We start from the raw sequence: 26,998 nt of genomic DNA, 5'->3' as shown, positions 1-26,998 counted from the left end.
TACGTCATCGCCTGTCCTCGCAGTCTTATTGTGGAAATCTTGACCGGATGTGCAGGGTCGTCTGCTTATAACTGATACGGCTGTTTCAGTCAGTTGATCCATGGTGCCGCTGCTGAGCAGAAAAACGGCGAAAAGATTTGTAAATTGGCACCACTGGGACCAGTAACTCTTCATTAGAACATAAATCCTCAATAGGACCAGTTTAAGGTAAGTTTACATAGATACTTTTACGTTGTGCTCTATTACTAACTTACTTTTACTAACTGAAGGGGCTGTGGCTTATTCGCTAATGTTGGAGCTAACTGAGGGCTAACTTTATTAATTCGCATTTGAAGGAAGTTGGCTTTACAAACACGAGAACCGGTATTTAGTCGTGGGAAAGGTCAGATAATGGTAGCGCTAAAGTGGTTTCAGGTGTGTCATGGAGTGTAAAAGTGAAGTTGAACTAGTTCACCACTGACTATTATCACGGTTGCAGTAACTTGGATATTCCAGGGACCTGTAGTAAGACTTAAGCCAGCACAGTTAAGTGGTAATGTACTAAATGTCACCGTGATTTATGTGGGATTTGATGTTATTGTTATAAAGCAGAGTCGGTCAGCTGCTTTAAGATGTTTCACCTCAACTGTTCTCACGTTTTTGTAATGCGAGTCTGGAGCTGAAGTGGTAAAGGGCGGGGCAGGTTTCGCAAGTAAAGATAACCTCCTAGCTTGCACGCTGTGCTCGCAGCATTACATAATTTTAACATTTTCCGTGGAAACTAATAGATTGGTATGTTTGTCTGAGCTCTGACACATGCCCTCTTGATCTGCTCTGCTCAGTTTGCTGCAGTGTCATCTGGCTGCCAAGTTCTGCCCTCCTTCACTCCTGTGCTGCACATATCCCGACAGTCTGTGTCTATATTGCTCAGAGCTTTGGGGACGGACTATAACAAAACGCCTAATGGTCATGACATTTGCCATGAATGAGTGGAAGTTATCAGTCATCATGTAGCAGGAGAATTTAGAGATGGATACCAAGGCGGAGATTTGAGGTCCTTGTGTTTTGTATGTGTAGTTTTGTTGTCAGGGTAAAGCAGTAGTGAAAATGCACCTGGTTCCTTTTTTTATGGGGAAGGGGGAAGACATCCAAAATGATTGGACCCTCACATAACCAAGCTAAACTTAGAATGGGTGTTCCAATTCAGGCTGAGGACACTTCACTGCATTTTGAGGGACTGTTGTTGGTGTATTCCCACGAAGAAGTTAAATGACTATGGGCCTGCAACATTTGATGAGACTATCTTTACTAGAACTAGAATAAATAAATAATATGCTACTGAGTTCATCTCATAACCAAACTACCCCATGTTTTTACAGTCTCTTACTCTTGTGCTCCTCGACATCATGATGGGTGTTTTGTGCAGCTGTTTTTCCTCTAAATAAGACGTTTTGGTGGCCACCAAATATATTTGGGCTTTCCAGGGTTGGTTAAAGAAAAGTAGCTTTTTTTCTCTAAGTAGCATTTGCATTTACTTGGGCATAAAATCTGTGCCCAAGAGGACTTTTACATTGGTGTTTTTTGACTGAAGGCTTTCTTTTGGTCCTCTTGACTCAAGCAGTGAATGTGAATATTGTGTTCGTAACTGGTAGATAATTGAGTTTTAAATTGAATTAATCGCCCAGACCTAATTCACAGTTCAACATAATCCTTATTTATTTTAGATTAGGACTTCTTATTACAGTTTAAAAAAAGAGCTCTTTATGTCTCCCTTTATACCAGCCTTCTTCTCTTTAGCTTCCCCTTGGAAACAGAAGATTTGGGGCTTCTATGAACACCTGGATGGTGCCTGAAATTACCGTATTAGTGCTATCCACTCTCTGACGTGATGTATAGGCAGAAGCAGGAAAAACAACCCACTGCATGAGCATTTGCCATTATAACAGTTAGGGCTGTGCGATATGACCAAAATCTCATATCCCGATATAAGAATTCTATCATCCGATAACAATATAAATCACAAAAATGTAACATTTTCTGTAAATTCTGTGAATCTCGGGCAGCTCGACTTGCGGGAAGTGTTTCCAGCTGTGTGTCATGTAGCTGGAGTCGAGTGTTTTAACAGATGCATGAAACTATACATTTTTAGACATAAGATGTAACGGCCGCCGTTTTCTTTGCCAGTATTTATTACACGGTGTGCTGCGGGGAAAAACCTGTTCTAACGTTTGAGTCTAAGGTTTATTTTTTAGCACCGGCTCTTTTTTTTTTTTTTTTTTTTTTTTTTTTACTTCTCATCCGTAAATAATCTGCTCTTTCACGTGATTCAGTTTAATTTGAAAAGTCTCAACGAGATCTTGAGCTTTATTGTGAAAGGTTTATGTGGAACATAAACAAGCGGACACGCGATGGTGTTACCGTTGTTGTTGCTAACCAAAATGCATAAAAACAGGCGCTTGTCCGTCTGTAGTGTGGTTATATAAAATATAAGAGAAAGAGAGAAGTTTAAGAAATTAATATAGCCACTACAGTGACCATCAAAACGATGAAAAAATATTGCCATAAACAGTTTATTTTGTGACACCACAAAACAAACTATAGCGTAAAATGAAACGATAGACGTTTTTATATCGTCATCCGATATATATCGTTATATCAAACAGCACTAATAACAGTATGTAAATTACAGAAAATAAGTATCGCTTCTTTTATGCCAATGCATTTATAAACAAAAATAAGGATAAGAAATTGATTTGTAACAGTTGGTAGATACTTGTTTGCGGTTCTTTGCTGTAGGGCTGCCACGATTAGTCGACTATCAAAATCGTCCACGACTGATTTAATAGTTGACGCGTTTGAAGATTTGTAAGATCACAAAAGACGCAGGAATAAGTAGTAGGATTTAAGAGTGTAATAACGAACGGAAACAGAAGATGGCAGCACTGCACGTACAAGGATGCCAGCTGCCGTTAAACCCCGAAGAAGAAGAAGCTGTGTCCCAGAATTCATAGCGCAGCTCAGTTTCCAACAATGGCGGCAGCTAGTTAGTTTTAATATTACTCTTATTATTCTTTCTGGGTCACAAAATAAACGTTTAACATATTTTCAGGCGAGAATGTAACTGTGCAAACCTCAAATATCTGCTCAGTTTATCAAGACACCACATATTTTCAAAAGCCCTCCGATGTTTTCGGAGACGTCTGTTACCCACTAGCTTGATAGCTAGCCGGGGGCAAGGCTCACTAGAGCCGGTGAGAACACTGGACTCCCGGCAAATCGTTTTCAAACTCACCGCCGTCTTTCGCTACTAAGGATATATATATATATATATATATATATATATATATATATATATATACACACACACACACACACACGCGCACACACACACACACGTGTGTGTCTATATATATGTCACTTAGATAACTTACAAATGTTATTGTTTGGCATTTTTTAGTATTTTATTTGTTCCTGAGTAAATCGGTTTGGCTGAGAAATAAAGTTATAGTTTTTACACAGCTGAATAAATGTCAAGCAGACAACTGATTATCAGAAGTGTGAGATACTGGAGAATATACTCCGGTGTCCTGTTATATTTTAGATAGCAAGGAGTTTATTAAACTTCACCGAAACAATCTGTAAATTTCATTAAAATGTATTAAACTATCATCTTGTCTTTATCTTTAGTTAGCACATACCTTACACACTTAAAGCTGTAAGCTAATGATAGTTATATAAGAGCAGATGCATGCTTGTGTAGTAAGCTGTACGTTTTACGTCCAATGGATGCATGATCTGATTAGTCGACTAATCGCAAAAATAATTGGTGACTAGTCGACTATCAAAATAATCGTTTGTGGCAGCCCTACTTTGCTGAAGACTTTGCATACTGCTCATAATGCAAGACTGGGGCTTCCACAGGAAAACATGCCTGGTGGTGATTTAACAATCTCCTCTTTCCCTTTCATGTAATACTGGATTTCCCTCCATTATGTTTCTCTCCATGCTGCTGGCATACCCAGTGGAAAGTGCCTGAAATTGTGGAACAAATGCCATTGTTTATCCTTGTCCACTGAGCAACAGGGGGACTGATCAGTGATGTTGAGGCTACAGTTAACAGGGTGTTGACGGACCAGCGGTTTCATTGTGTAGAGATCTGAGGCTTCTTAACTATAGTTAAGTTCTACCAGTGATCTCTGTAAGGGCCGCAGATGCTGTTCTGGAAAGGCCATATTCCTTTAAGAGCAGCTGTTGAGCTCATGTGAGGAAAGGAGGGCAGAGTTGACTGAGAGTGATAGATATTAAAGGTCATGGCCTGTGATTTTATTTTATTTTATTTTTATTTTTTATTTTTTGGTGGATACTACTACTCCTGAGTGCACAAGTTTTTTTCTTTCTTTTTTTTCCCTCCTCCTTTAGCACAGTTGGTATTAAACAATGCCCTGCAGTGAAAGTGCAATATTGAAGGGATAGATCAGCTCAGCTGCACTCTCCACCACAGAGATTGCAGCTGCTTTGTACTGCAATAAAGTAAAATGGAAACATGCAAAACAAAAAATCACCCCTGCTCTGGTAAGTAACTTCCATGTGATTAGCTTTCAGCACACATTTCATTTTTTTGCATTGTTTTGTGTATGTCATGTATGAAAATGGTTAAAGTTGCTCAAACATTTAGTCTACCCTCTACATAAAAAAGTATCATAGCTTCACAACTAATCAGTTTCCTGGTTCTTTTACCTCTTATGGTTTGCAGTAGGGCTGCCTCAAACGATTATTTCGATAGTCGACTAGTCACCGATTATTTTTTGCGACTAGTCAACTAATCAGATCATGCATCCATTGGATGTAAAACATACAGCTTATTGCACCAGCATGCCTCTGGATTTGTATAAGTACCATTAGCTTACAGCTAAGTGTTTAAGGTGTGTGCAAACTAAAAATAAAGACAAGATGATAGTTTATTAAACTTTTCATAAAATTTGCAGATTGTCTCAGTGGAGTTTAATAAACTCAGCCGTCTGCTCCTTGCTATCTAAAATATAACAGGACACTGGAGTAAATTCTCGACCATCTCACACTTCCGTTTAATCAGTTTTCTGTTTGACGTTTATTCAGCTGTGGGAAAACTATAACTTTAATCTCAGCCAGACCGATTTACTCAGGAACAAATAAAACACAAAAAAAAAAGCCAAACAATAACAGTTTTAAGTTATCTAAGTGACTTATATATCATGTTTAACCTGAGTAGCGAAAGTCCGCGGGGGGTTTGAAAACGATTTGCCGGGAGACCGGTGTTCTCGCTGGCTCGAGTGACTATTTAACCCCCCCCCCCCGGGCTAGCTATCGAGCTGGTGGGTAACCGATGTCTCCGAAAACGTCGAAGCACTTTTGCAAATATGTGATGTCTTGATAAACCGATCAGATATTTGAAATTTACACAGCTACATTCTCGCCTCAAAACATCTTAAAAGTTTATTTTGTGACCCAGAAAGAGTAATATTAAAACTAACTAGCTGCCGCCATTGTTGGAAACTGGAATTGGCTGGGCCGCGCTATGAATCCTGGGATGGGTTGGGGGTTGGGCTACGCTGGGGAAATGAAGAACACATTTGTCGACCGCAGGAAGGCGTCTTCGAATTTGGAAAGCCTTCGTCACGCCGCTGTAATGTACGTGCTGCCATCTTCTGTTTCAGTCCGTTATTACACTCTTAAATCCTACTAACTCCTGCGTCTTTTAGGATCTTACAAGGCTTTAAACGACGCATTGACTATTACATTTGTTGTCGATGATTTTGATAGTCAACGTAATCGTGACTAGTCTGTGGCAGCCCAGTTTGCAGGCAATTAAATATCTATCAATCCTGGAGTCATTACTGGCCCATTCAAAAATTCTTGCAAATCTTATAATCTGAGGAAAAAATATAGCAAATGCGGATGTGCCTTTTCATTTCATTTTATAAGTTGTGGGTTCTTGCTTATACTGGCAGATATCCAGACTAACATATATTTGTCAGGCAGCAAAAACTGACACAGAAGCCCTCAGCATACCTCCAATTACTGAATGCATTTGGATGGAGGCAGAGATTGTGTCACATGAATGGAGCAATATGTGTTTCACTATTAAATGTTGTTTTACAGAAAATGGCCATCGTATCACAAATCCTCATCAAACCACTTGCTTTGCATCATCTGGTGTTCTGATTATGTTTCTCAACCACTGATATAAAGACTGCTTTAGGCATGTGTGTGCCTGTCGGCTGTATATATGTGCTCATTTCTGTGGTGCGTACGTCCTGTTGTTTCCTGCTTTTCTGCTTCATTCATTAGTATCTGTGACAGTCTGCAGGGCACTCTGAGGAACATAAACATGCAATGAGAAGTCGGTCTACTGGTAGCTTATGGAAAGGAATATGCCCTTGGTAAAGGGTGTGTTTTGCTTAGCAGTCTTTCCCACCATTTGCAGAAGTCACTGGGAGCTCGTGTCTTTTTACAGACGTGACTCAGGCTTTCTCACTTCTTGCCAGCATACTACAGTAAGTGTTCATGTGCTTTTAATAAAATGGTCATCTTTTGCCATTCATCAGCACTGGTCGATGTCCTGTTTTTATGAGGGAATGCACAGCATTTATCAGTTATCCTTGTGTCCTACATAATGACAAAATGTCACATTTTGACATTTTGTTATGCCCAGTGAGGAGAAATTATAAATCGGCACAGCTGGAAAGCCCCATGAAGGAAAAGCAAATCCAGCTACAATAAAGTTTGCTACAGTGCAAACTGTACATCACATTGGCCTGGTTTTCCTTGCATACAGAACTGTTGGTACCAAACCCTCCCAATGCATCCTCAAGCAAGGTTTTGGTCTTTCCTGAAAGCAAAATTAAATCAATAGGATTATATTTTCATTATGATGGGATTTCCTTTACTTAAGCATAAAATACATTTTCTTTAACAAATAGCCCAAAAAAGACGATGCATAGATTTCAGTTAAAGTTAAAGACTTATTGCCCTAGTTATCTACTTGTGTACATAAACACGCACCAGAGAGTTCTTTGAACCTGGAAAAACGATGCTGGAATCTTTTTATTTTTTTCATTCAAAGATTCTTGATTTTATGCAGCATCTTTTGTGTTGGTATATTTGCCCCTTTCTTTGGAAGTATGCAGTATCATTCAGTGTAGGACTTGAGTCTTTGATGTGGCAAAAAAGGGAAATGATGTGTCAAACTCATCCTTTCATATGGGCACTCAGAGAGCCAGGGCTGGCAAAGAAAGTTGATAACTGCTATCAAGATACTGTTATCTCTGTCTGGGGTTTGGGGTTTTGTCAGTCCAGCTAACTTGAAGAAAGCCTGGCTGTGTTGAACTCAATTCGTAGAACAGCCCTTTGGTGTGTTTTTTGCAAAATGGGTTCGAGTAGTGACAGTGTGGGAATTTACTTAACATGCCATGGCTCAGTCAGGCACTGAGGAATGTATTTGTTCACTTCTATCTTAAGGCTATTGTCAGCAATTAAATTCCACTGTGGTTAGTACATACACTTATCAGACTTCAGTGATTATGCAATTTCTAAGCCTGTAATCTAAGGCAGTCTATAGTCTTGATTAAATCATACATTTAGGAAGACACTTATGTCATTTTTATTCAATTCAAATTAAAACGATAAACACTCTCAACTTTAGTTTCCGCATATTTAAGTGTTTTTTTTGCTTGGGCATAGCAGCATAGTGTTGAAATTTCCAGCGTTCTCCTACAGTGACAGACTGAGTGGACTTCAGACCCCAGCTTAGTCAACACCATTGTTTACAGTTCTGGCTCAAGCTGTGTTCAATTGTTTAGCACAGTCCACACAATGTCCTTCAGAGTCAAGGGTGTGCAGAGGTTTTCCTATAAAGGAATTCATAGGAATTCAGTCTTTGTGGCGATTTAAGTTTCTTTTAACTGTGTAACAGATTGTTCTATTCATTTTGAATGTAGCTACTAGAACAATCACCTGCTCAAACATATTTGTATCCTGAGAATATAAGCATGTAGTTTAAACTGAGTTTTCATATCCCCAAGCACATGAACACATCTCAAAATGTTGCTGTTTATGTATCTTGTAAAGGCAAAGTCATATTCTCAGTTTCATCCCCTCCCATGAGTAGCAAAACAGAAATGTGTGTGTGTGTGTGTGTGTATTACTACGGTTGTTATTGGTTTACTCATATTAGGTCATTATGATGTTATTGGAGGTTTCTGTTGAATTTTCTTGCTGGTTTCAAATATCCTTGCCCCTGTGACATCACCTTTGTTTTTGTTTGGGCGTTTTGTTTTGTTTTTTTTTCTCTTCCTGTCACCCACACAAGCAGCTTGTGTTGTGTAGTCCACTGTTTGAAACAGCTGGTAGGAGGGACAGGACGACAGGATTGCACATGCCCCTTAATTCTTGGAAATTGGCTTTAATTAATTTTGTTATGAAGAGGTGTCTGTTTGAGGTTTAATGATCACATGCTCATCATTTACTCTCTTCTGGCTTGTCTCTTATGAGATTTTGATCATCTATACCTCTTACATGATTGCTTATGAAGGATGGTCTACAAAGAAAATTGTGAATTTTGCACTATACGGTCATGTCTAATCAGTCAAGTCTGTTATGTTAGAGCTCAAGGTTACTTTCCCCTTCTCCACCCATCACTGGTTCAAAATTGTATGATGACTGAACAGGGTGTGTGGTGTTTGTTAACTTAACCTCTTAAGCCCCAAGGGGGTTTCTGAGCTTCCTGCTCGATAATGTAATGCCCAAATTTAATTGATTATTCTCTGCAATTACAAACTCTGTCCTTACAATCTTGGTATCAAAATAAAGCTAACACTTGGGAAATTTCATCAGAGGTGTAAATATTGAAGCAGATATTACTGTGTCAAAGTTACTGAGACTGGAACACAGAAAAAGTAAGTAGATTTGATCCTCGCCTAATTTTTTTTATTTATTTTTTTTATTTTTTTATTTTTAGCATATAACCCTTTGAAAAATATGCCTCACATCGCATTTGGTTCCAGAAATTCAGTAACCAACATATAAACATCATCTGTGCAAAGATTTGTTTCTAAAGTGAAACAGTGAAAAATTACAGCCCTGTCAATACATGAATATCCAGACGTTGTACAAAAATGTCCAATTTTGGCACACAATTGGACACCATACCAGTTGATTTTTTTTTATTTTTTTTTTAGGTATTAAAGAGCAGAAATTAAATTTTATTAACAGGCCTAAACATGCTTTTTTTTATATAAAAAAAAACAAACAAAAAAAAAAAAAAAATATATATATATATATATATATATATATATATATATATATATATATATATATATATATATATATATATATATATATATATATATATATATATATATATATATATATATATATATATATATATATATATATATATTTATATATATTTATTTATTTATTTATTTATTTTTGGAAGAATTAACCACACATTTACATGGTAATGGCCCTTTTCTGCCGTGCGCATAGAGCGTTTGATTGGCCTCTGGCCCTTTAAACTCCGAGGGGCTGTAACTTTGGTTTCTTTTGGTCAATTTGCGTCTGTCCAGTCACGTGTCTGTAGGTGGGTCTAAAATAGAGGTTGTTGACGGAAAACTGCTCTGATGCGGCTAGGTAGGCATGGTAACCACTGGTAATCACGTGGCTACCGGCGAAAATAACGGAGGAAATCGGGACGGTAAGCCAATTTCTGTCTTAGCGCATTTGCGCCGCTGTGTGTTTTTGTGGTCGTCTTTTGCGGCTCATTCTGTGAATTTTGGTCTGATCGTGGTGAAACTTGGTGTGTGGAGTCAGTGATAGCTCTGGAAGCTAACCAGCCTGTCTTTAGCCGGTTACATGACGTCTGAAGAATTTCTGGTTCGGTTTTGTTTGTTTAGCGGACTTCTGCGCATTTACGTAACTGCTCGTTTAATCACGGCTTGTTTTCGGTGTGTTTGGTGGTTGTAGAAATGGTTTATATGACATTTTAGCTGAGATTCTGAGGTTTCTGTGGATACCACACATATCTGGACTTATATTTCTCAACCCGCGTTATAACCGATTAAACGTGATCTCCTCCTTTTGCCCCCGGTACCGGGGGCGTGGGGCTTAAGTGGTTAAAAGGGACCCATTTTGCTCATTTTTAACTCAGTATTTTTGTTTTCTCTGATTCTCTATATAGTGTGTAGCTTACATGCACAAATACTGAAATTGAAATGGTGCTCTGATTTAGAGAAGTAACCCGTTTAACAATAATAAACTGAGTCAGGAATGGTGTTATAACTGGACTATAACTTTTTGATGCAGACAAAATGCTCCACAACTACAGCTTATTAAAGCTGTTATCTGACTTCACTCACTGGCCTGCACCAGTTACCAGTCACTTTGTGGAGCGTTGGACTGCCAGTACCTCATAAGACTTTGTTGTCATACCATCTCTTACCGTATATTACTAATCTCCATTTGCACTATTTGCTTATTTGCACTACTCTGCCTGGTTTACACTCATGGTCATTTATCCTTACTTGAATATTGTATATTGTATATTGCATAGCTTTCTTGTTATATGTAAAATTGTATTGTATTTATTTAAATTTTTATTTTTAATTATTTTATTTGCATTTTTTTTTTAATCTAGGGTTTGAGAGTAACGAAATTTCTATTCTCTGTATGTCCTGTACATGTGGCAGAATTGACAAATAAAGTTGACTTGACTTGACTTGACTTATTTATGAGAAAATTAAAGTTCACCTCCTTTTATTTATTTTTTTTCTTTTCTTAAAAAGAAAAAATATCTAGAAATGGTGGCACACCATCTGTTACATAGTTTCTTCTGAGTGTGTGTGTGTATTGGCTGTTAGACCGACATAACTTCACAGTTTAAGAGAAAATTGTTCATTTGCCTCCCTGGCCTGTGGACACCACAATACTACCCTCTGTCCAAGTCCTGCCCTGGAGGCCATGGGCCACTGACCATTGATGAACAGACCCACAGAGCAGTGGGCCTCATCTTCTCACTGTCTCGCTCAGCTGAAAGGGGCCCAGTGTGTTCATACTTGGCACTAAACTGAATCTTGTGTGATCCAGTCGGAAGTGGACAGCTCTCAATTGGGGTGAGAATTGTTAGATTTATAAGTTGTTGTTGTTTTTAAAAAGTAAAAGTGACTACTGGAAGAGTTTTACAAGACTTTGATAAAACTGCTAAACTCACTGTGGGTGTGAATGCATCTAAAAGTGTGTGGTTTTTTGTTTGTTTGTTTTTTAAGTTACAGATCTTAAAAAAAATGGAGGTAGAACATGAACGCTTTAATTTGCTATGTTTTTATTGAAGCCACATTTGACTTTACGGGGTAACCTAGAGAAAATAAACTACCTCAGCATCTGAGCATTATTAAAAACTTCAAATTACTTCTGCTCTAAGTGCAGCTGAGCACAGACTTTGTTGGGTGAAAGTTCAAATACACTTTGAAGTGCCCATTTGAGAAGCATTTGCATCCTGTTGATACTTGCAAACTGTCAGCTGACATCTGTTAGATTGAACTCTGATCTGAAAATGTATATGAGATACTAGAATGAAAAGGGCCTCCAAGCTGATGAGGATGAGAGGAAGGAGAGGAGTGAGAAATTTAGCAGAGAGGAGTGAAGGGAAGAATAAACTGCCTGTTTTTTGAGGCTTTTGAGTTTGAAATGCTGGATGCGAGGACTCAAGGAGTAACAGAGCACAGACTGTCGTACTAGTCTGGAGGAAACGGAAGCTGCCCGCTGTGCGCCTCTTGATGGTTTCTCTTTCTGCGATAATAGAGACTCAGTGTTCTGTGAGTAGCCGCTGTGGTTTCAACTTGTCATATGTGCTGGTGGGGGCGTGGGGGACCCACCTGCTGGCCAAGATTATCGAACCAGATCACACACTCTGCATCTGTCTGAACTGCTCTTCTGAACCTTTTATCTTTCCCCATCTTATCTGCGTCTGAACACAGCTGTAGTCTCTGTGGAATTTTGTGACAGAACAGTGATGTTGACTAAATGCTGTTTTCTTGGTGGTTTTGTAATGCATAGAGGGAAGACAAATTTGAGATGGTGTTTAAAATGTTTCCCTTCCTCCTTTTTGTTTATGACCATCAGCTTGTACACACACACACACACACACACACACACACACACACACACACTTGTGAAAGAGAAAGTTTCTGTAATAACATGTGAACTAGACTGATTGTAAAAAGCCTTGAACCTTTTTAAATGGAGTGTGGTTTGTGCTCATAACATGGATATTCTGACTTTTAATTTTGGCATGTGTTTTGTCTAGGACCCACACTCTAAGTGTAGCTTTGGGCAGCAGCCATGTCAGGCACCTATGATGACTCCATGATTGATGTCTCCAGTGACAGCTTCTGGGAGGTGAGATGCATTAAATCTTTCCTCTGTTCTACAGTTTGTAACTTGGTTATTTACACTTTTTCTTTTTTTTTTCTTCTTTTTTTTTTTTTTTAAAATGGCTCAAGTCAAGCAAATGATTGAGGATCAATTATAATAAAATGATGCTCTAAATAATTCTTGGGAGGGGTGTAACTGCTCTCCAAAAGAAAGCCCTTTAATAGAAAACAAGCACTGTAGTTCCTTTTTTTTTTTTTTTTTTTTTTTTTTTTTTTCTTTCTTTCTGTATATCCATCAAGTTTTATTTTCTGGTTTGCAGGTTGGAAATTACAAGCGCACCGTGAAACGGGTAGACGATGGTAGTCGGCTCTGCACAGATCTCATGAACTGCATTCATGAGCGGGCGCGTATTGAAAAGGCCTACGCACAGCAGCTCACAGAATGGGGGAAGCGCTGGCGGCAACTTGTAGAGAAGGGTAAGATTAACATAATTTTTTTTATACATAAAGATTTTGCTTTGTCTTAGGTAAATTGAGTGTAGTTTATACTGTGCCGGTTCAGTTGCCTTAAGGTGAAAAGCCTACAATAAATTATAATTATTGTAGCATCTTAATCTTTCTAATGTATTTATCACCCAGAACAATGTGCTGATTCATCATCAACAATGGGAAATTTGAGCTCAAGTTGAATCTAAGCGTGAATTTTCTCAATAACTCTGCCGTCAGGACCTCAATATGGCACGCTGGAGCGAGCGTGGGCTGCTCTGTGTACTGAGGCAGAGAAGGTGAGCGAGCTTCACATGGAGGTGAAAGCAGCGTTGATGGGAGAAGACTATGAGAAGCTGAAGAACTGGCAGAGAGAGTCCTTCCACAAACAGATGATCGGTGGCTTCAAAGAGACTAAAGAGACGGAAGATGGCTTCCGCAAGGCTCAAAAACCCTGGGCCAAGAAACTCAAAGAGGTGTGAATTTCAAACTTCTCATGAGCTCAGGACATTTGATGTGAGTTAGGAAAAGTGTAGTTTAGCTTTAATAAATCATGAGCACCATCAGCTTTACTCTTGAACTAAACACCTCAAATGTGAGGTCAGGCTTCACATTTGAGGACTGCAAATCAAAATTGGGCTTTACAAATTTTAGTCTGGCACACACATCACTTTGTTCTCATTTTAAATTTCATCCTCTGGTTGTATGGTCTGTAGCCTGAAAAGACTAACAGGCTAACTAAAGGCTAACAAGCTACCAAACAAACACCTATCTCAAGAGGTGGAAGTACTTAATTGCTCAATTTTAAAAACTGCTATATTTATCACAAGATCTCAGCAGTCAGAGAACGTCATTTCTCTTGTGAAGTTCATTTTTAACTTTTTGGTTTTTATATGCAACCATGGTTGCATGTCAGATGATCAAAAAAACAGGGTGTTAACACACCTTTGTTGCTGAGGAAGGACCGTCTTTCTTATGACTCGTATGGCATTCAGCAGTATCCCTCTGGTAGTTTCTTCAATTGTGCTTCTTTGAAGTTGGATAGGGCAGAGTAAAACTTCTCAACTTAAAGTGATGGCTATTATTTTGCTCATTTTCACTTTAATTTGTCAATGTCATTCACTTTCTATGGTCTGTGGGTCACAAAATGAAATGCACTCGGTGGATTTTGTTGTCTTAAAATTCAGTTGATAAAATTGAGCGAGTCCTTTTGTCTGCTTCAGGACTTTGGCTGCACAATTCTGATACAGTTAGCACATGTTAATAAACTGTTTGGTGCTTAGCAAGCTTTCCAGTTTTGCCATCTTATCTAAAGCAAGGAAGTCATTTATTATCTTGCTGATCACAGCTATAAATTTTACCCCTCAGTTCCCATGAATACATTTTACTGACTCAGTGGTAGTCATGGAAAGAAGAGCAAACAATGTCTTAAACAACACCAGAGCACAAGCACAGTTGTATCTGGTTAGTGTTGATTTTGAAGGTTACTGCCAGGCATAGGAAAGGAAATGGTGAGGGCACAGAGGGAGACTCCTTTGGTTGAAAATGAGGTCAATGTATTTCCTACTGCTACTTTTATTTTAGCCTGTTTACTTGTTGGAACCTACCCCCCCCCCCCCCCCCCCCCTTTCTTCCTGGGCATATTTATGACAGGGCATGTTGCAACCTTCAGGCTCCCACTACTTCCTGTGAGTATGATGTCACAGGGGATGGTGACATCCTGGCCTGTCATTGAGCAAAACTGTTTTGTGATGGAGATTTATTGATTGACCAGATGGGCAAGGACAAGCGATGAATGGCAGAGAGAAAATGAGGGTAATTAACTGGCTAGCTGACATGGGGGAAGGGGGTAGTGTGTCAGTATCGGACCTGCCTTCTAAACTGACTATGAAGTATTTTATTCATAGGGCCGAGCCTTCTTGTTTTGTTTTTGTGGACATTAAATTTTTTTTTTTTCCATTCAGAAAAGGGAAAACACACAAATGTTGTAGTTATGTTATAACTTAAAAATCAGGCCTGGCTCTTGTTGTTTTGAGCCATCTAGCGTAATGATTACAAATGACATTAACAAGTTCTGCTTTTTCGGTGAACAAGTGCGGTCATCAGTTTCACATAAATGTGAAGGCAGCCACTTGAACATTTTGGAAAGCATAACAAATGTTGTTTGCTTAGATACTTCACTGAAAGTTTTCACACAAATTAAGGCTGGGTAAAGAGGTGGTTATATCTTCAGATACCAGTGTTAACAACTCTTTCCACACTTCCTCACACTGTTTCAAGTTACCTGGTTACACACGACTTGTGTCATTTCCTTAATTTTACTTTAACCATCAAACCTGCAGGTAGAGACTTTGAAGAAGGCCTACCACACTGCCTGTAAAGAAGAGAAGCTTGCAGCCAGCAGGGAGACTAACAGCAAACTCGAGAGCAACAATAACCCTGAAGCCCAAAAGAAACTCCAGGAAAAGGTGGAAAAGTGTCAGCAAGAGGTCCAGAAGGTACAGTTTCCTGTGGCAAGAGACTAAGAGGGAGGCTTGTAACTGGGAAGACATTTTGTTTTGTCCGCCCCCCCCCCCCCCCCCCCTTTTTTTTTTTTTTTTTGTTTGTTAAATGTGATTTATCATTCCTTCCCTTCTTACCTTTCAGACTAAAGAACGTTATGAGAAATCCATCGAGGAGCTTGACAAATTGACCCCTCAGTACATGGAAAACATGGAGCAAGTGTTCGAGCAGTGCCAGCAGTTTGAAGACAAGCGCATTCAATTTTTCAAAGAGGTGCTGCTGGAGGTTAAGCAGCACCTGGACCTCTCAACCAATCACAGGTCAGAAATGACATAACATCCCTTTCAGAAAGACACAGATGTGGGAGAAGTTGGAGCTTTGAATAGTTGCGCTTAAAGTGTATCCCTTGCCCTTTGTCATTGTAGATATCAGGGAGTTTACCACACACTGGAAGACACAATCTCTGGCACCGATCCTGAAGAGGACCTAAAATGGTTCCGGTCCAATCATGGTCCTGGAATGCCGATGAACTGGCCCCAGTTTGAGGTAATGTACTAAAGACCACACTTATTTAATGCATGAGTGTAAATCTGCTAGGGGAAGGGTTGAGCTCTGAGAGCAATGGCTAGAGGTTTCCATATAGTTTTTACATCCGAACCAGACGCTCTGTTTGACTCCTGTCACTCTGAAGAGTGGGTTGTTGTTGCAGACTTGATGAGATGATGATATACACTAATAGCTGTTATATATTATTCAGTAGGGTAATTTAAGAATGAATTAAAGTACTTTAGGAAGCGTATCTTAAGAGCTGCGGGTACTCTTGAGGTGCAGCTGTAAGCACCACAGGTCAGAAATGGGAAAACATCTGAATGAAAAAGTTTCAAGGGAAGTAAAGCGTTTGGCCCAAGCAGGAGTTATAGCCTTCTGTCACTCTTGGCATTGAGACACCAGAGGTGGAAGTAAATCTGTCTGCGCGTAAAGCTGCATGCGCTTCCACTGATACAATTTATAGTGTTTTTGAATACTCTTGCAGGCATAGTTGTTCCAGTGAGTCAACTTCTTCCACTTTTTCTGTCTGAACAGTGCTTATTTTTGGAAGTATAGGTTTGTTTGTTTTTTTAAAAGAGGAATATATCTCCCCTTAGATTAAATTCTACACAACTGAGAACTGCTATCCATGGCACATTTAAGTAAACTGAATAAAACATCACGGTCTTCATTTTCCTGCAAGATGGAGATTTTTTTTGTTTATGCAACTGTTTCAGCAACATGGTTTAGGATTACATAGTGTTATCTGCATTAAACCTGTTGTACCCCTGCTTTCCTTTCCGCATATTTGACAGAATTTGGAATGGTCTCGTCCTCGTCCCTCTACGAGATGGTCCATTGTAGTGAGTTCTGAATGAGAGGGCTATTCTCTCACAGCAGCCATGGGGAGACTATTTATTCCCACTAACCCTCTCTCATTCTGTGTGTGCCTTTGACTCAAGTTGCCTTAGTGAAACTTAATTGAGACAAAACTTCATGTGGTATATGCAGACAATATATGAATACTATCAGTGCCAGTCAAAGGTTCAAGCTTCCTGACATTTACTTTTCCTCGATATCAGAATTGCTGTAATTTATCTTTCGTCTTTCTAACTTTTGGACTCTGACCCGTCATTTCAGCCTCTGAGGCATTCCTGCAGTTCATGTGAACTCTGCAGTGTCACATGATACTGTGTCATGGAAGACTTTGGTTTTAAGTTATAAATCAGAGGAGTCAGAGAAACAATTGGAGCTCTGAGGTTATGCTTGCATCCATCTAAGGGAGAATAAAATTATGTAATGTGACTAACCTTCCTCTCTTTGGTTGAGGGGAAAATTTGTTGGTGCTGTTTCTCTTTCAATGGGATATGGATGCTGCATATGTCTGTATATCCTTTACACACTCCAATATAAACAGACATGTATGCACAGTTTTAAAATTGAGAATCAGTGGATCAGCCTGAGAAACCCTGAACTGATCAGGGACTCTGGGGCTGTGTGTTTAAGATGCTGTGCTTATGTTCTCTCTGTACTAGCTGATGGGCTTGTTGATTCAGTCTTTTCACTTGGCTAAGTTTGGCACAGTTGTACGGTTAATTTTTAATAGGTAATTTTTTTAAATGTGTAACAGGAATGGTCTGTAGACCTCAACCGAACCTTGAGCAGACGAGAAAAGAAGAAGCCATCAGAGGGCATCACATTGACGGGCATCAGTCCAGCTGGGTCAGACCAGCCTGTTCAGCCTGCCAAAACCAGCAACAGGTAGATGTCTGACAACTCATTGGTTCACTGTCTTTGTCAAACATGCAGAGAATAGAACATCTGTTTTAATACACACATCTATCCAAACTCACCACATCAAAGATGCTGCTGCACCCTGTGCATGGCATCCTACTCTTAAGGAATGGCTGTAAACTTTGCATGAGGGTAGCTCCAGGAATGATGTTCAGTTGTGCAGCCGTCCCCATGGCAACAGTAAACATTTTGATACAGATTGTTGGGATAAAGTTATCGTCAAGAGACTGAAGTCTGCTGGTGCATACCTGAAAGCATGCCAAAAGTACTGTGAAAATACAACCCACGCACATGCTTTATAGGCATTCATATTGGTAGTGACAAGTGGAAAAAAGGCCCGATTAGTCAGACATCTGTACTTAAAGCAAGTGGGCTAAGATGTTATGTCAACTAATACTGTAATTAACAGACTCATTTTAAGATTTAAGCAAAATATCGACACAAACCCTCTTTCAGTTTATGGTAAGTGAGTTAATCCTCCATTGATCTAATAAAATAAGGGATTTAAGGCTTCTATCAAAGTTAAATGTCTGTCGGTTTTTAACCCTTTAGAGCCGGTCGGAGCGGGCACGCTCTGTTTTGCTTAACTATTTTTAAATCCCGGTAGCTCTGCAACCACGTAAGCTAACGCAATAATTTTTTTTGCATATGAAACCGGAGGAGTTGTACTTACATCTTATGCCATCAGCTTGTCCTAGGTCACGGTTTCCTTCCACATAAAGCTTTGCAAAAACTGCATAAAAAGCGCTTGCAGCAACAAAAACATAATATTCCAGAAACAGCTTTGCCGATCCGATCACCTGTTCATAACACTTCCTACGTTGGAATAGACGTCAGCGCGAACTTTTGCATGTCCGGCATGACCTGCCCGAAACCGGAAGTGACGTCATTTTCGCGGAAATGTAGTTTTTTGTTGTTTTTTTTACCATCAGGGCCTCAGGGCCTATACTGGTGTTTTTAAAAGTTATGTTTGACTTTATGACTTTCTGTGTCTTTTCTGGGATGCTTAGGACTCATATTGCACTGCTGGAAATAGTTTATTTTGATGCATATGCTGCTTTTTTGCAAATTTGCAGTATAATATTTATTTTCGTTTTTCCTGCAGTGTATAAAAATTGGTGTATTTCAAAAATAAAACTATGAAGACACTCAAAATAAATTTCCTGTGGTAGGAAACTATTTTGTGCAACTTTTTTGTATTTACAGTTTTGAGGGATAAGCCTCTTAAATTTCTCTAACTAGAAATATATGTTAAAGCAAAAACGATTTTCAATTTTTTTTGTAGTTTATTGCACTTTTTTGCAGTTTATGTAATTACTATGTACTTAATGCATACATATTATTAAAATCTGGGCTATAATTGTTGTATTGATGTATAGCAACTTGAAATGTTCCCAAAAATGGCACCACGCCATGTAAAAATATGATATAAGCTCTGGTGGACTTGGTTCTATGGTAGGTCTTAAAGGGTTAATAACATGAAGGAGTCTTTCTAAAGCGATAAGATGGGAATGTAATTGTCCTTAGACATCTGTTAACTGTGTCGTGGCAACAGTACTGTGGACTTGACAAGTCATGGAAATGATGACAAAAGACTAATTTAGATACGCTCTATAAAAACTTGGTTAAATGATTTGTAATTGTGTGTGTGTGTGTGTGTAATTGATTTTTATGGGCCTGTGTGTTTTGGGAGGCCTCAACTCTTCACATTCCTTTGTAGCTTTGTAATCTCTCAATTTAATGTGCAAACACCTGCTGTTTGCTCTTAACAAGCAGGAAGATGTGTGCATTTAAAACTTGTGGAGGAGTGTGTAGAGGAGCTGATTGAGGGAATGCCAAGCATGGAAAGTATTTGGCCTCTGACCACTACCATTGCACTTGCTGCCACTCCCCCGTATATGCTGCTTATTGTTGGTTCTTTTTGAACATCAGTGAGTATGGGTACTTGTTTCAAGTCTGATCCCTATCTGTAGTCACAACTTGGATAATTGGATAATGGTGAAACTTGTTTTTGAGTCAGTGTCAGACTTGTCTTTTCTTTCCCTGTGTTGTTGTTTTTTCTTTGTCCTTGATTTGAAGTGTCAGACATGAATCAAACTGATTTTAAAACTCTTAGAACTTAGAGCAATGTCAAAAGTCTTTTAATTCGTGATTATGAGGTCAACTTTGGATGGTTTCAGTCAGCTAAGTTACACTGTACCAGACTCCCACTGCAGAAGTGTTTGCTGTAATAATGCCGCAGGCTTAACTCGGAGAGCATAGCATGACTACGCAAACAAAGGCGTTCACATTTCTGTACTTGGGGCCAACTGATAACTGCTTCTGTAAATGTTTCTATAAACAGGGAGTAGGAGTCTTGTTTCCTCTGATACAGGCCGCCTTCAGGTTTTTTGCTCCTTGAAACACAATCACAATAATAGGAAGTAAACAACCCTCATGTGACTTCTTCACAGGGTTTTTACACCTAAACAACCCACAGCTGGCAATTAAGGGCTCAGGGAGGGGCTCACTGATGTTTTTGGTAGCTTTGTGATAATTATGACATGCAGCACTTATTAGTGCAAAACAAGTCGCACTAGAATGCTCTTTCTGTCTGTTTAGTTTCATGCTTTGTTGACGTCATTCTTTCATATAAATATGAAAATTACTGGGTCTTCCAGCTGTCCTTAAACCTACAGTTATAGCCCCACCTCTCTTGCTGTTGCTAAATGTGCAACAGAGGCAGAAATCTCTAACCTTCAGCTGACTAATTCTATGACATGATTAAATTCTAAAATGACCTTTTGAGCTTCCCTGTGTTTCATCTAGACTCCTACACTCTATTATCAGGCTTTAGAAAATGTAGCCCATGACGGGGAAACCGTCAGACGGCCCTGCTGAAAAAGCAGGTGCACAAGCGTGTCTTTTTTTTTCCTTTTTTTTAGATGGCGGAAAACATGATTCAGTGATGGGAAGTCTTACAGAAAAAGTTGCTTCTTGAGTGCTGTCAGTATTTTCCAATCTTTTTAAAAATAGAGTAAAGCCCACATTGTTGGAGGGACTTTGAGCAAAGAGTTGTACAGAAGACTGTGCAAAGACTTTTGTCTAACTCAGTTTTGAATATTTACTTCATTAGAAGGTCTTTGACTATGCCTGGCCTTGTTTGGGGTTGGATACTTAAACTGATGTCTAAACGCATTTCATTCCAGAGAATGGCATAAAAGATTATGGAGTCTGACTGTAAGAGCTCATTATAGTTACATGCACACTACTGGAACCTGCTGGGAAATCCATGATGTTGTGCAAGACCAGCTTTGTTTTGTTTGGATACTCACTGTTGGGTTGAGGGGTTTAGTGAAAGGCTGATAGGACAACTTTAACTTGTGTGATATGCTGATGAACTTAAAGTTGTTACCTCACTGGACACATGTTCATTTACCCAACCATTTTCTTAGATGCTTATGAATAGGGATGGGTACCAGTATCCGGTGCCATGATGGCACCGGTTCTGACATAAACGGTAGTAACCAGATCGAAAAGCAGCACACATTTCGGTGCTTTTTTTTTTTTTTTTTTTTTCCTGAGCTGTGACACACTTTAGATTCTAGCCAATCACTTTACGTTTCCGAGGATAGTAGGCGGGTCCAGGTACGTACGTTCTTTTAGAGCAGAGCTACAGATTAAAAATGCCCAAGGCGAAGCGGTCAAAAGTCTGGCTGTACTTCACAGCAAAAGATGCAAACTCAGCAGCCTGCAACAAGTGCTTTAAGGTGATACTGTCAAAGGAGGTAACACCTCAAATCCGATGAAACACCTGGCGACGCATAGCGTTTTTTTTAAAAGCCGAGAAATGCGCCGTATTTAATAGCTTGCTGCGAGACCTCACACAGAGCACATCTACTGCGGGTGTAGTGCCTGTTATCGGACGTGGAGTTAGCAACATCCCCCAAAAACCCGAAGAGTAGAGTCCTGGCCCCTGGCCCTGCCAGTGTAACAGAAATGATGACGGATGATGATGATGGCGGCAGCAGCCGTTCTTCTCTGCGTGAGTAGGTTAATGTTGTTCGTGTGTAATTTACGTTGAGTAGGCTAACCACGTTATTACATTAATGCATGTAAGGTGAACTAGCAAACATCATCATAGCTACATGCGGCTGTCTTCTTGTTTGATGGCAGATACTCCCTTCACCCTGGCCAAAAAGGCTAAAATGACCAAAGAAAAAGTGGAAAACAGTTAAACATGAAAGGTTTTTGGACAAAGGTTTTTTTGTTTTTTTGTTTTTTCCATTGTTTAAGCACTGCTTCCAGCCAAGAATGATACCATATATGCCCTATAGCTGCAGAAAAGGCTAACATTGATATCTTTTTACAAAAAAACAGCTGAACATGAGAGGTTTTTGGACCAATTTTGTGTTCTCCATTCTTCAAGCACAGGTTTGAGCACCGTTTAAGCACCGGCACCGTTTCAAAAGTACCGGATAAAACCTAAACGATACCCATCCCTACTTATGAACTTAAATCCCATCCCAGCTGTCGCTGAGCGAGAAGCTCGGTACACCATGGATAGGCTGTCAGTCCATCACAGCAATAGCCCGTTAGTTTCCTTTTGGACTAAAATATCGAATGGGTCGATGATCCACTCTTCTTCTGCTTCCTGTTATGCATAACTTTTTTTTTTTAAAATCCCAGGTGTGACTCTGTATGCATGCTTGTCAACAACAATCTCTCACTGTGTCCCATGTTGTCAGCCTGACTGTACCAAAAGCTGCACCTGCGGGCACAAACCCGTTTGACGAAGATGACGATGAAGTGGGGGAGACTGCCGTGGAGCAGGAGATCACAGTCAACGACACCGTTGTGAATAAAGAGGAAATAAAAACGTTGGTGAACCGGAAACGCTCACCTGCAGCATTTTCTGTTTCTACCTTTGCTACGTGGAGCGTCGTTGGTGTTGCGTCTCGTGCATTTTCCTTTTCTTGGTTTCTTCCCCACTACTTTTTCTTCTCTCCTTCCTCAGGTGTCATGTTGTGGCTCTGCATGGTCATTGAATGGCATTGCACACAAAGCCTGTGTCTGTTCTTCATCCCTAACAGTTTCATGTCTTGCAGAACGTTAAGTGTATGCGCATGGAGGCGCATGCTTCTGCTGTGGAAATGCATTGTTTCTCTTACAGTCAGATCTGGATATTTGAAATTGGTCTTTTTTTTTCTTTTTCTTTTTTTTTGTGCCAGCTGATAATTTAAAGGCTCTTTAAAACAAAATGAGTAAGTTTTGTGTATCAACTTTTATTCATTTGAATAACAGTTGTACCTAATGGGTGGAGGGATCCAAAAATAGCCTTGAAACCATAAACTGATCTGACTGTAAATTATTCTTGTTGGTTTTGTTTTTTCAGCTTTTGCCTGCCAAGTTCCTTCTGATGTTTAGGTGGCTCCCTCTCCTGGTCAGAGTTCAAACTCCAATCATGCGTTGACAATTGTGATTTGTCTTGCTTCATCTTGTTGTGCTTCGGTTTTTGTTTTGTTTTTCTTACATGTCACGTTGATGGTTTCTTTTCTTTTTCTTTTTTTTTGCTTTGCCCCCTATTATTTCTCTCTCTTCTCCATAGACTTCAAGTTCTTGTTCTCAGTGGCATATAAGCAATTTTGAAATCATTTATCCTGCGTCAACCAAATGCTTGCTTTTTAGTCCTGCAGTTGTTTAGACTGACCCAAAAGGATAGTGTTTTCTGGATTTGGAGATGCATTTTTATGCTTTTGGGTTTCCACTGTACTGTATTTGTTTTCCTTTCCCCCCCCCCTTTTTTTTTTTTTTTTTTTTTTTTTTTTTTTTTTTGCCCTAACCAAACTCTTTCCACCTGCCTTGACGGTGTTTCTTTGACGTGTGAGGCAAAATACCAGGTTTTTACTATGTGGTTGGTCTGTCTGTCCAGTGCAAGCAGTACGGAGAAGACTCCAGACTGGTCGGATGAGGACACAGCTGGTAACCCTTTCTCCACCAATGGTGAGGGTAATCCATTTGAGGAAGAGCCAGCCTCTCCTGTTGTATCGGTGCCTGTCAAAGCTCTCTACGACTATGAGGGACAGGAGCAGGATGAGCTGAGCTTCAAAGCAGGTACATGACTAAAAGGGGTCAGTTTGGCCTCAAGCAATCATTTATGAAGGAGATTATAATTTCAGTAATGTACACCTATGACCACTTCATTAGGGTACATCTTAGAGTTGGACCTCCCTTTGTCTTCAGGGCTGCCTTAATTCTTCATGGCATTGATTCAACAAGGTGCTAGAAACGGCCCTCAAAGATTTGAGTCCATATTGATATAGTTGCTGGAGATGCATACTTCCATGATGCAACTCTGTTTAACCACATCCTAAAGGTGCTTCCCCTTTATTAGATTGCGTTCTGGTGACTTTGGTTCTGCTCAAAAAAATTTAGAGCTGCATATTTGACGCTGCTGCTGTAAACTGACTTGATTCTTTTTTTTCTTTTTTTTTCTTTTTTTTAAACTTTCAAATTAGAATGACTTCTGTATATGTACGTAGAGTAAGATTAAGATTTCTCTCTCCCCGTTTCCAGGTGACGAGTTTACCAAAATAGGTGAAGAAGATGATCAGGGCTGGTGCAAAGGCAGGCTCAAGGATGGACAAACAGGCCTCTATCCTGCTAACTATGTGGAAGACATCCAGTAATGAATCGCCACTGATGGAAACAAATGTGAAGAATGTGTTTTATGAAACTTGACAGGCTCTTATTTTCAGCCCTCTTTTCCTTGTTTGTGATGACTGGATTGGAGTTGGTGGAGGACAGAAGAGAAGGGTTTGTAGAGCTTAGGAGGACCACTTTAGTCACTTCTTACCCGTGGACACTGTTGGAAACTAACTACAAGTTTCCAGAAGATTTCAGGAAGATCCGAGAAGACTTGCTGTTGGTGTAAGATGTTACTTAGAATCCCATTTATGCTGTTACAGAAATAGCTATTCAAGTACATATTAGATAAGACTGAATGAAATGTGTGAATTTAGATCATTTAAAAAAATCACTGAGATTACGATCTTACAAATAGTCTTGCATGCGAAACACAGCCTTGATATGCAAGCCCGTTTTAATTCATCAAGGGAATTGAATCTTTTTTATAACCAGTACTTGCATTTCTCCTGAAAGAATCCAGTCCATAGATGTTTTTTATTATTTGGCCTGAATTGTGAGATTCATGACCTTCATTTTAAATTAGTGTTTATATTCTCTCGTTTCTTTCAGGGTTTTGATTTCTCTCCCCCCCCCCCCCCCCCCCCATTCAGTTTGTAACTGTTGTGGTTGTTATTTAGTTTTTCAAAGGAATGGTAAAGGTCCTCAGTTCACCTTTATTCATGGGTAGACTTCCTTTAGTCACTGCAGCTGAATGTATTTGTTTTTACTCATGGATTGTTCACTTTTACTGCATCCACTGACCCCACTCCCTTTCTCACATACCTTTCTGATGATTGTAGATATTTTTCATTCAACACTGAAAGTTTCTCACTTGAATCTTCTAAGTTCAGTTCTCGATTCTTGTCACATGCCAGGTTATGGGAGAATATTTTGTTTAATTTAGATTTCATGTTCTAGCAATAAAACCACAATTGAATATCGTATTGCATATATGCATATACATTACTAATATTAGAACAAATCAAACATTCTGATTGGATGATGTGCAGGAAATTATTAATTTATGATGCCACAAGTGCTTTTGTTGTTCTGATGCTGAAATGTTGTGATGGAGAATCGGTTTGTACATTAACTGAATGTTTATGGCAAACGTTCATCGACCGTTACTGCTATATCTGTAAATATGATTTATATTTTCCCTTCAGAGGGCCATATGAGTTGCTTTAATCACCAAATGCTTTGTGAAAAATTCATTTTCTTTGGGACCTATGACATTGCTATCACAGCCTTAATGCACAGTTGGAAAATATGAGCTGCACAGAGCATTCATAAGTGCACCAATTAAATAACTATTACTTTTGATGCCTTCAGGCTACATCAGACGAGGAAAAAGTTTTGTTTTGTACATCAGTGAGGAAAAATGTTTGAGTGTTGCTAGCAAAATGCAGCGACAGTTATACTTGCACAGAAAGGTTTGTAATTGTTGTCCCACATCACAATAAATGAATTTACTGGGAAAATATACAGATTTTCTTCTTATATTTTCACTGAATGTCTGAATAACTTCTATGAATCTAAAGACACTCAGAACTGAGTCTGTTTCAATAGGTAACACAAACAGTTACAGATTTGATCACTATTGTACTTTATTTATTAAAAAAAGTTTGACTGCATCTAACTTTATTCTGTTGCTGTAATTTTTTTTTTAATATAGTTTTTTTGAGGGGGTATATCCTAACTAGGCACCATATGACTGTAAAATAAGTTTTATTATGTTGTAGCCTTATGCTATTCTGCAAGACGAGAATTTAAACAATACAACAGAAAGTTGAACAAATCCCAACAAACTGGAATATGCAGTTGGATACTGTGATAAATCTGACTGTTTTGTTTTTAAGGTTTGGCATCAAATCCATCCAAGACAAACTAGACTGGATGCAGTTTTCCCACACACTGCAGGTTTCTATTTATAGTCTGGTTATTTTTCTCTCTCTCTCCATTAAATAGTCTTGACACTGGTGTATTCCCTGGTGTTTCAGCTGGTATGATAATCATTTAGGTTTCCAATAAACATGCATCCACAAATCGCATCTCTTTTCAGAGACACATTTCATATGACACACATGTTGATATGTTATAAACTTGAAACAATGTCCAATACTTTCTAATGGGAACTGGGTGTTTGTTTGCTTTTTAAAAGCCATATAGCCCCGAGTCACTGCATTGCTTTGTTTGGTTTTAAAGAAAACTATGTGTGTACAATAAATCAGATAAAAAGTGAAAGGTAACTTGAGCTGCTCCCTTATTTCCCAAGTTGTCACCACAGCAGATAGATCTGCATATTTCATTTGGCACAGGATTTAGCTGGCTACCCTCCCATTTTTCTAGGTTTGGGACTAATGGGTCCTAAACCTAGGTAATACACTAGCTTGGGACCCCCTGGGTCTGGGTGTCTCTTCTCACACTCGGGGAAACTCAAGTAATCCGAGTTACATGTGACCTTTCACATATAACCTTTTAAGCAATACACCACAGAGCAACTCGATAACAGTCTAAAAAAAAGTTTTATTGTATTCCCTCATAAGAATCAATATAAAACATCTAACGCACACACATATATATATACACACATACCTTGACGTTCCCTGTAGGGGATGCCACAGCTGATAATCTGC

General features: G+C 39.2%; 1 protein-coding gene across 4 annotated transcripts; it reads left to right on the top strand.

The window, feature by feature from the left end:
- The first annotated feature begins 47 nt into the window (after nt 1–47).
- On the top strand, nt 48–26,001 carry pacsin2 (protein kinase C and casein kinase substrate in neurons 2). 4 transcript variants are annotated; one of them, XM_084910123.1, is made up of 11 exons: nt 48–207; nt 12,320–12,411; nt 12,707–12,863; nt 13,113–13,348; nt 15,215–15,370; nt 15,519–15,694; nt 15,800–15,920; nt 17,533–17,663; nt 22,424–22,555; nt 23,608–23,789; nt 24,252–26,001. In XM_084910123.1, exons 2-11 carry the CDS (start codon nt 12,355–12,357, stop codon nt 24,362–24,364), a joined length of 1,461 nt encoding a protein of 486 aa, XP_084766249.1. In that variant the 5' UTR covers nt 48–207; nt 12,320–12,354; the 3' UTR covers nt 24,365–26,001. The 4 variants fall into 4 exon arrangements, with proteins under 4 accessions (XP_084766249.1, XP_084766252.1, XP_084766251.1 ...); XM_084910125.1 differs by lacking the exon at nt 48–207 and adding an exon at nt 9,570–9,712; XM_084910124.1 differs by lacking the exon at nt 48–207 and adding an exon at nt 10,880–11,126.
- Nucleotides 26,002–26,998: the final 997 nt, after the last annotated feature.

This window comes from Perissodus microlepis, chromosome 17, assembly GCF_051167445.1.
Source record: "Perissodus microlepis isolate ML-2025 ecotype Zambia chromosome 17, ASM5116744v1, whole genome shotgun sequence".
NCBI classification, from domain to species: Eukaryota; Metazoa; Chordata; class Actinopteri; order Cichliformes; family Cichlidae; genus Perissodus; species Perissodus microlepis.
The sequence above is the reverse complement of the archived record's forward strand: the minus strand, read 5'-3'. Positions and strand labels throughout refer to the sequence as shown.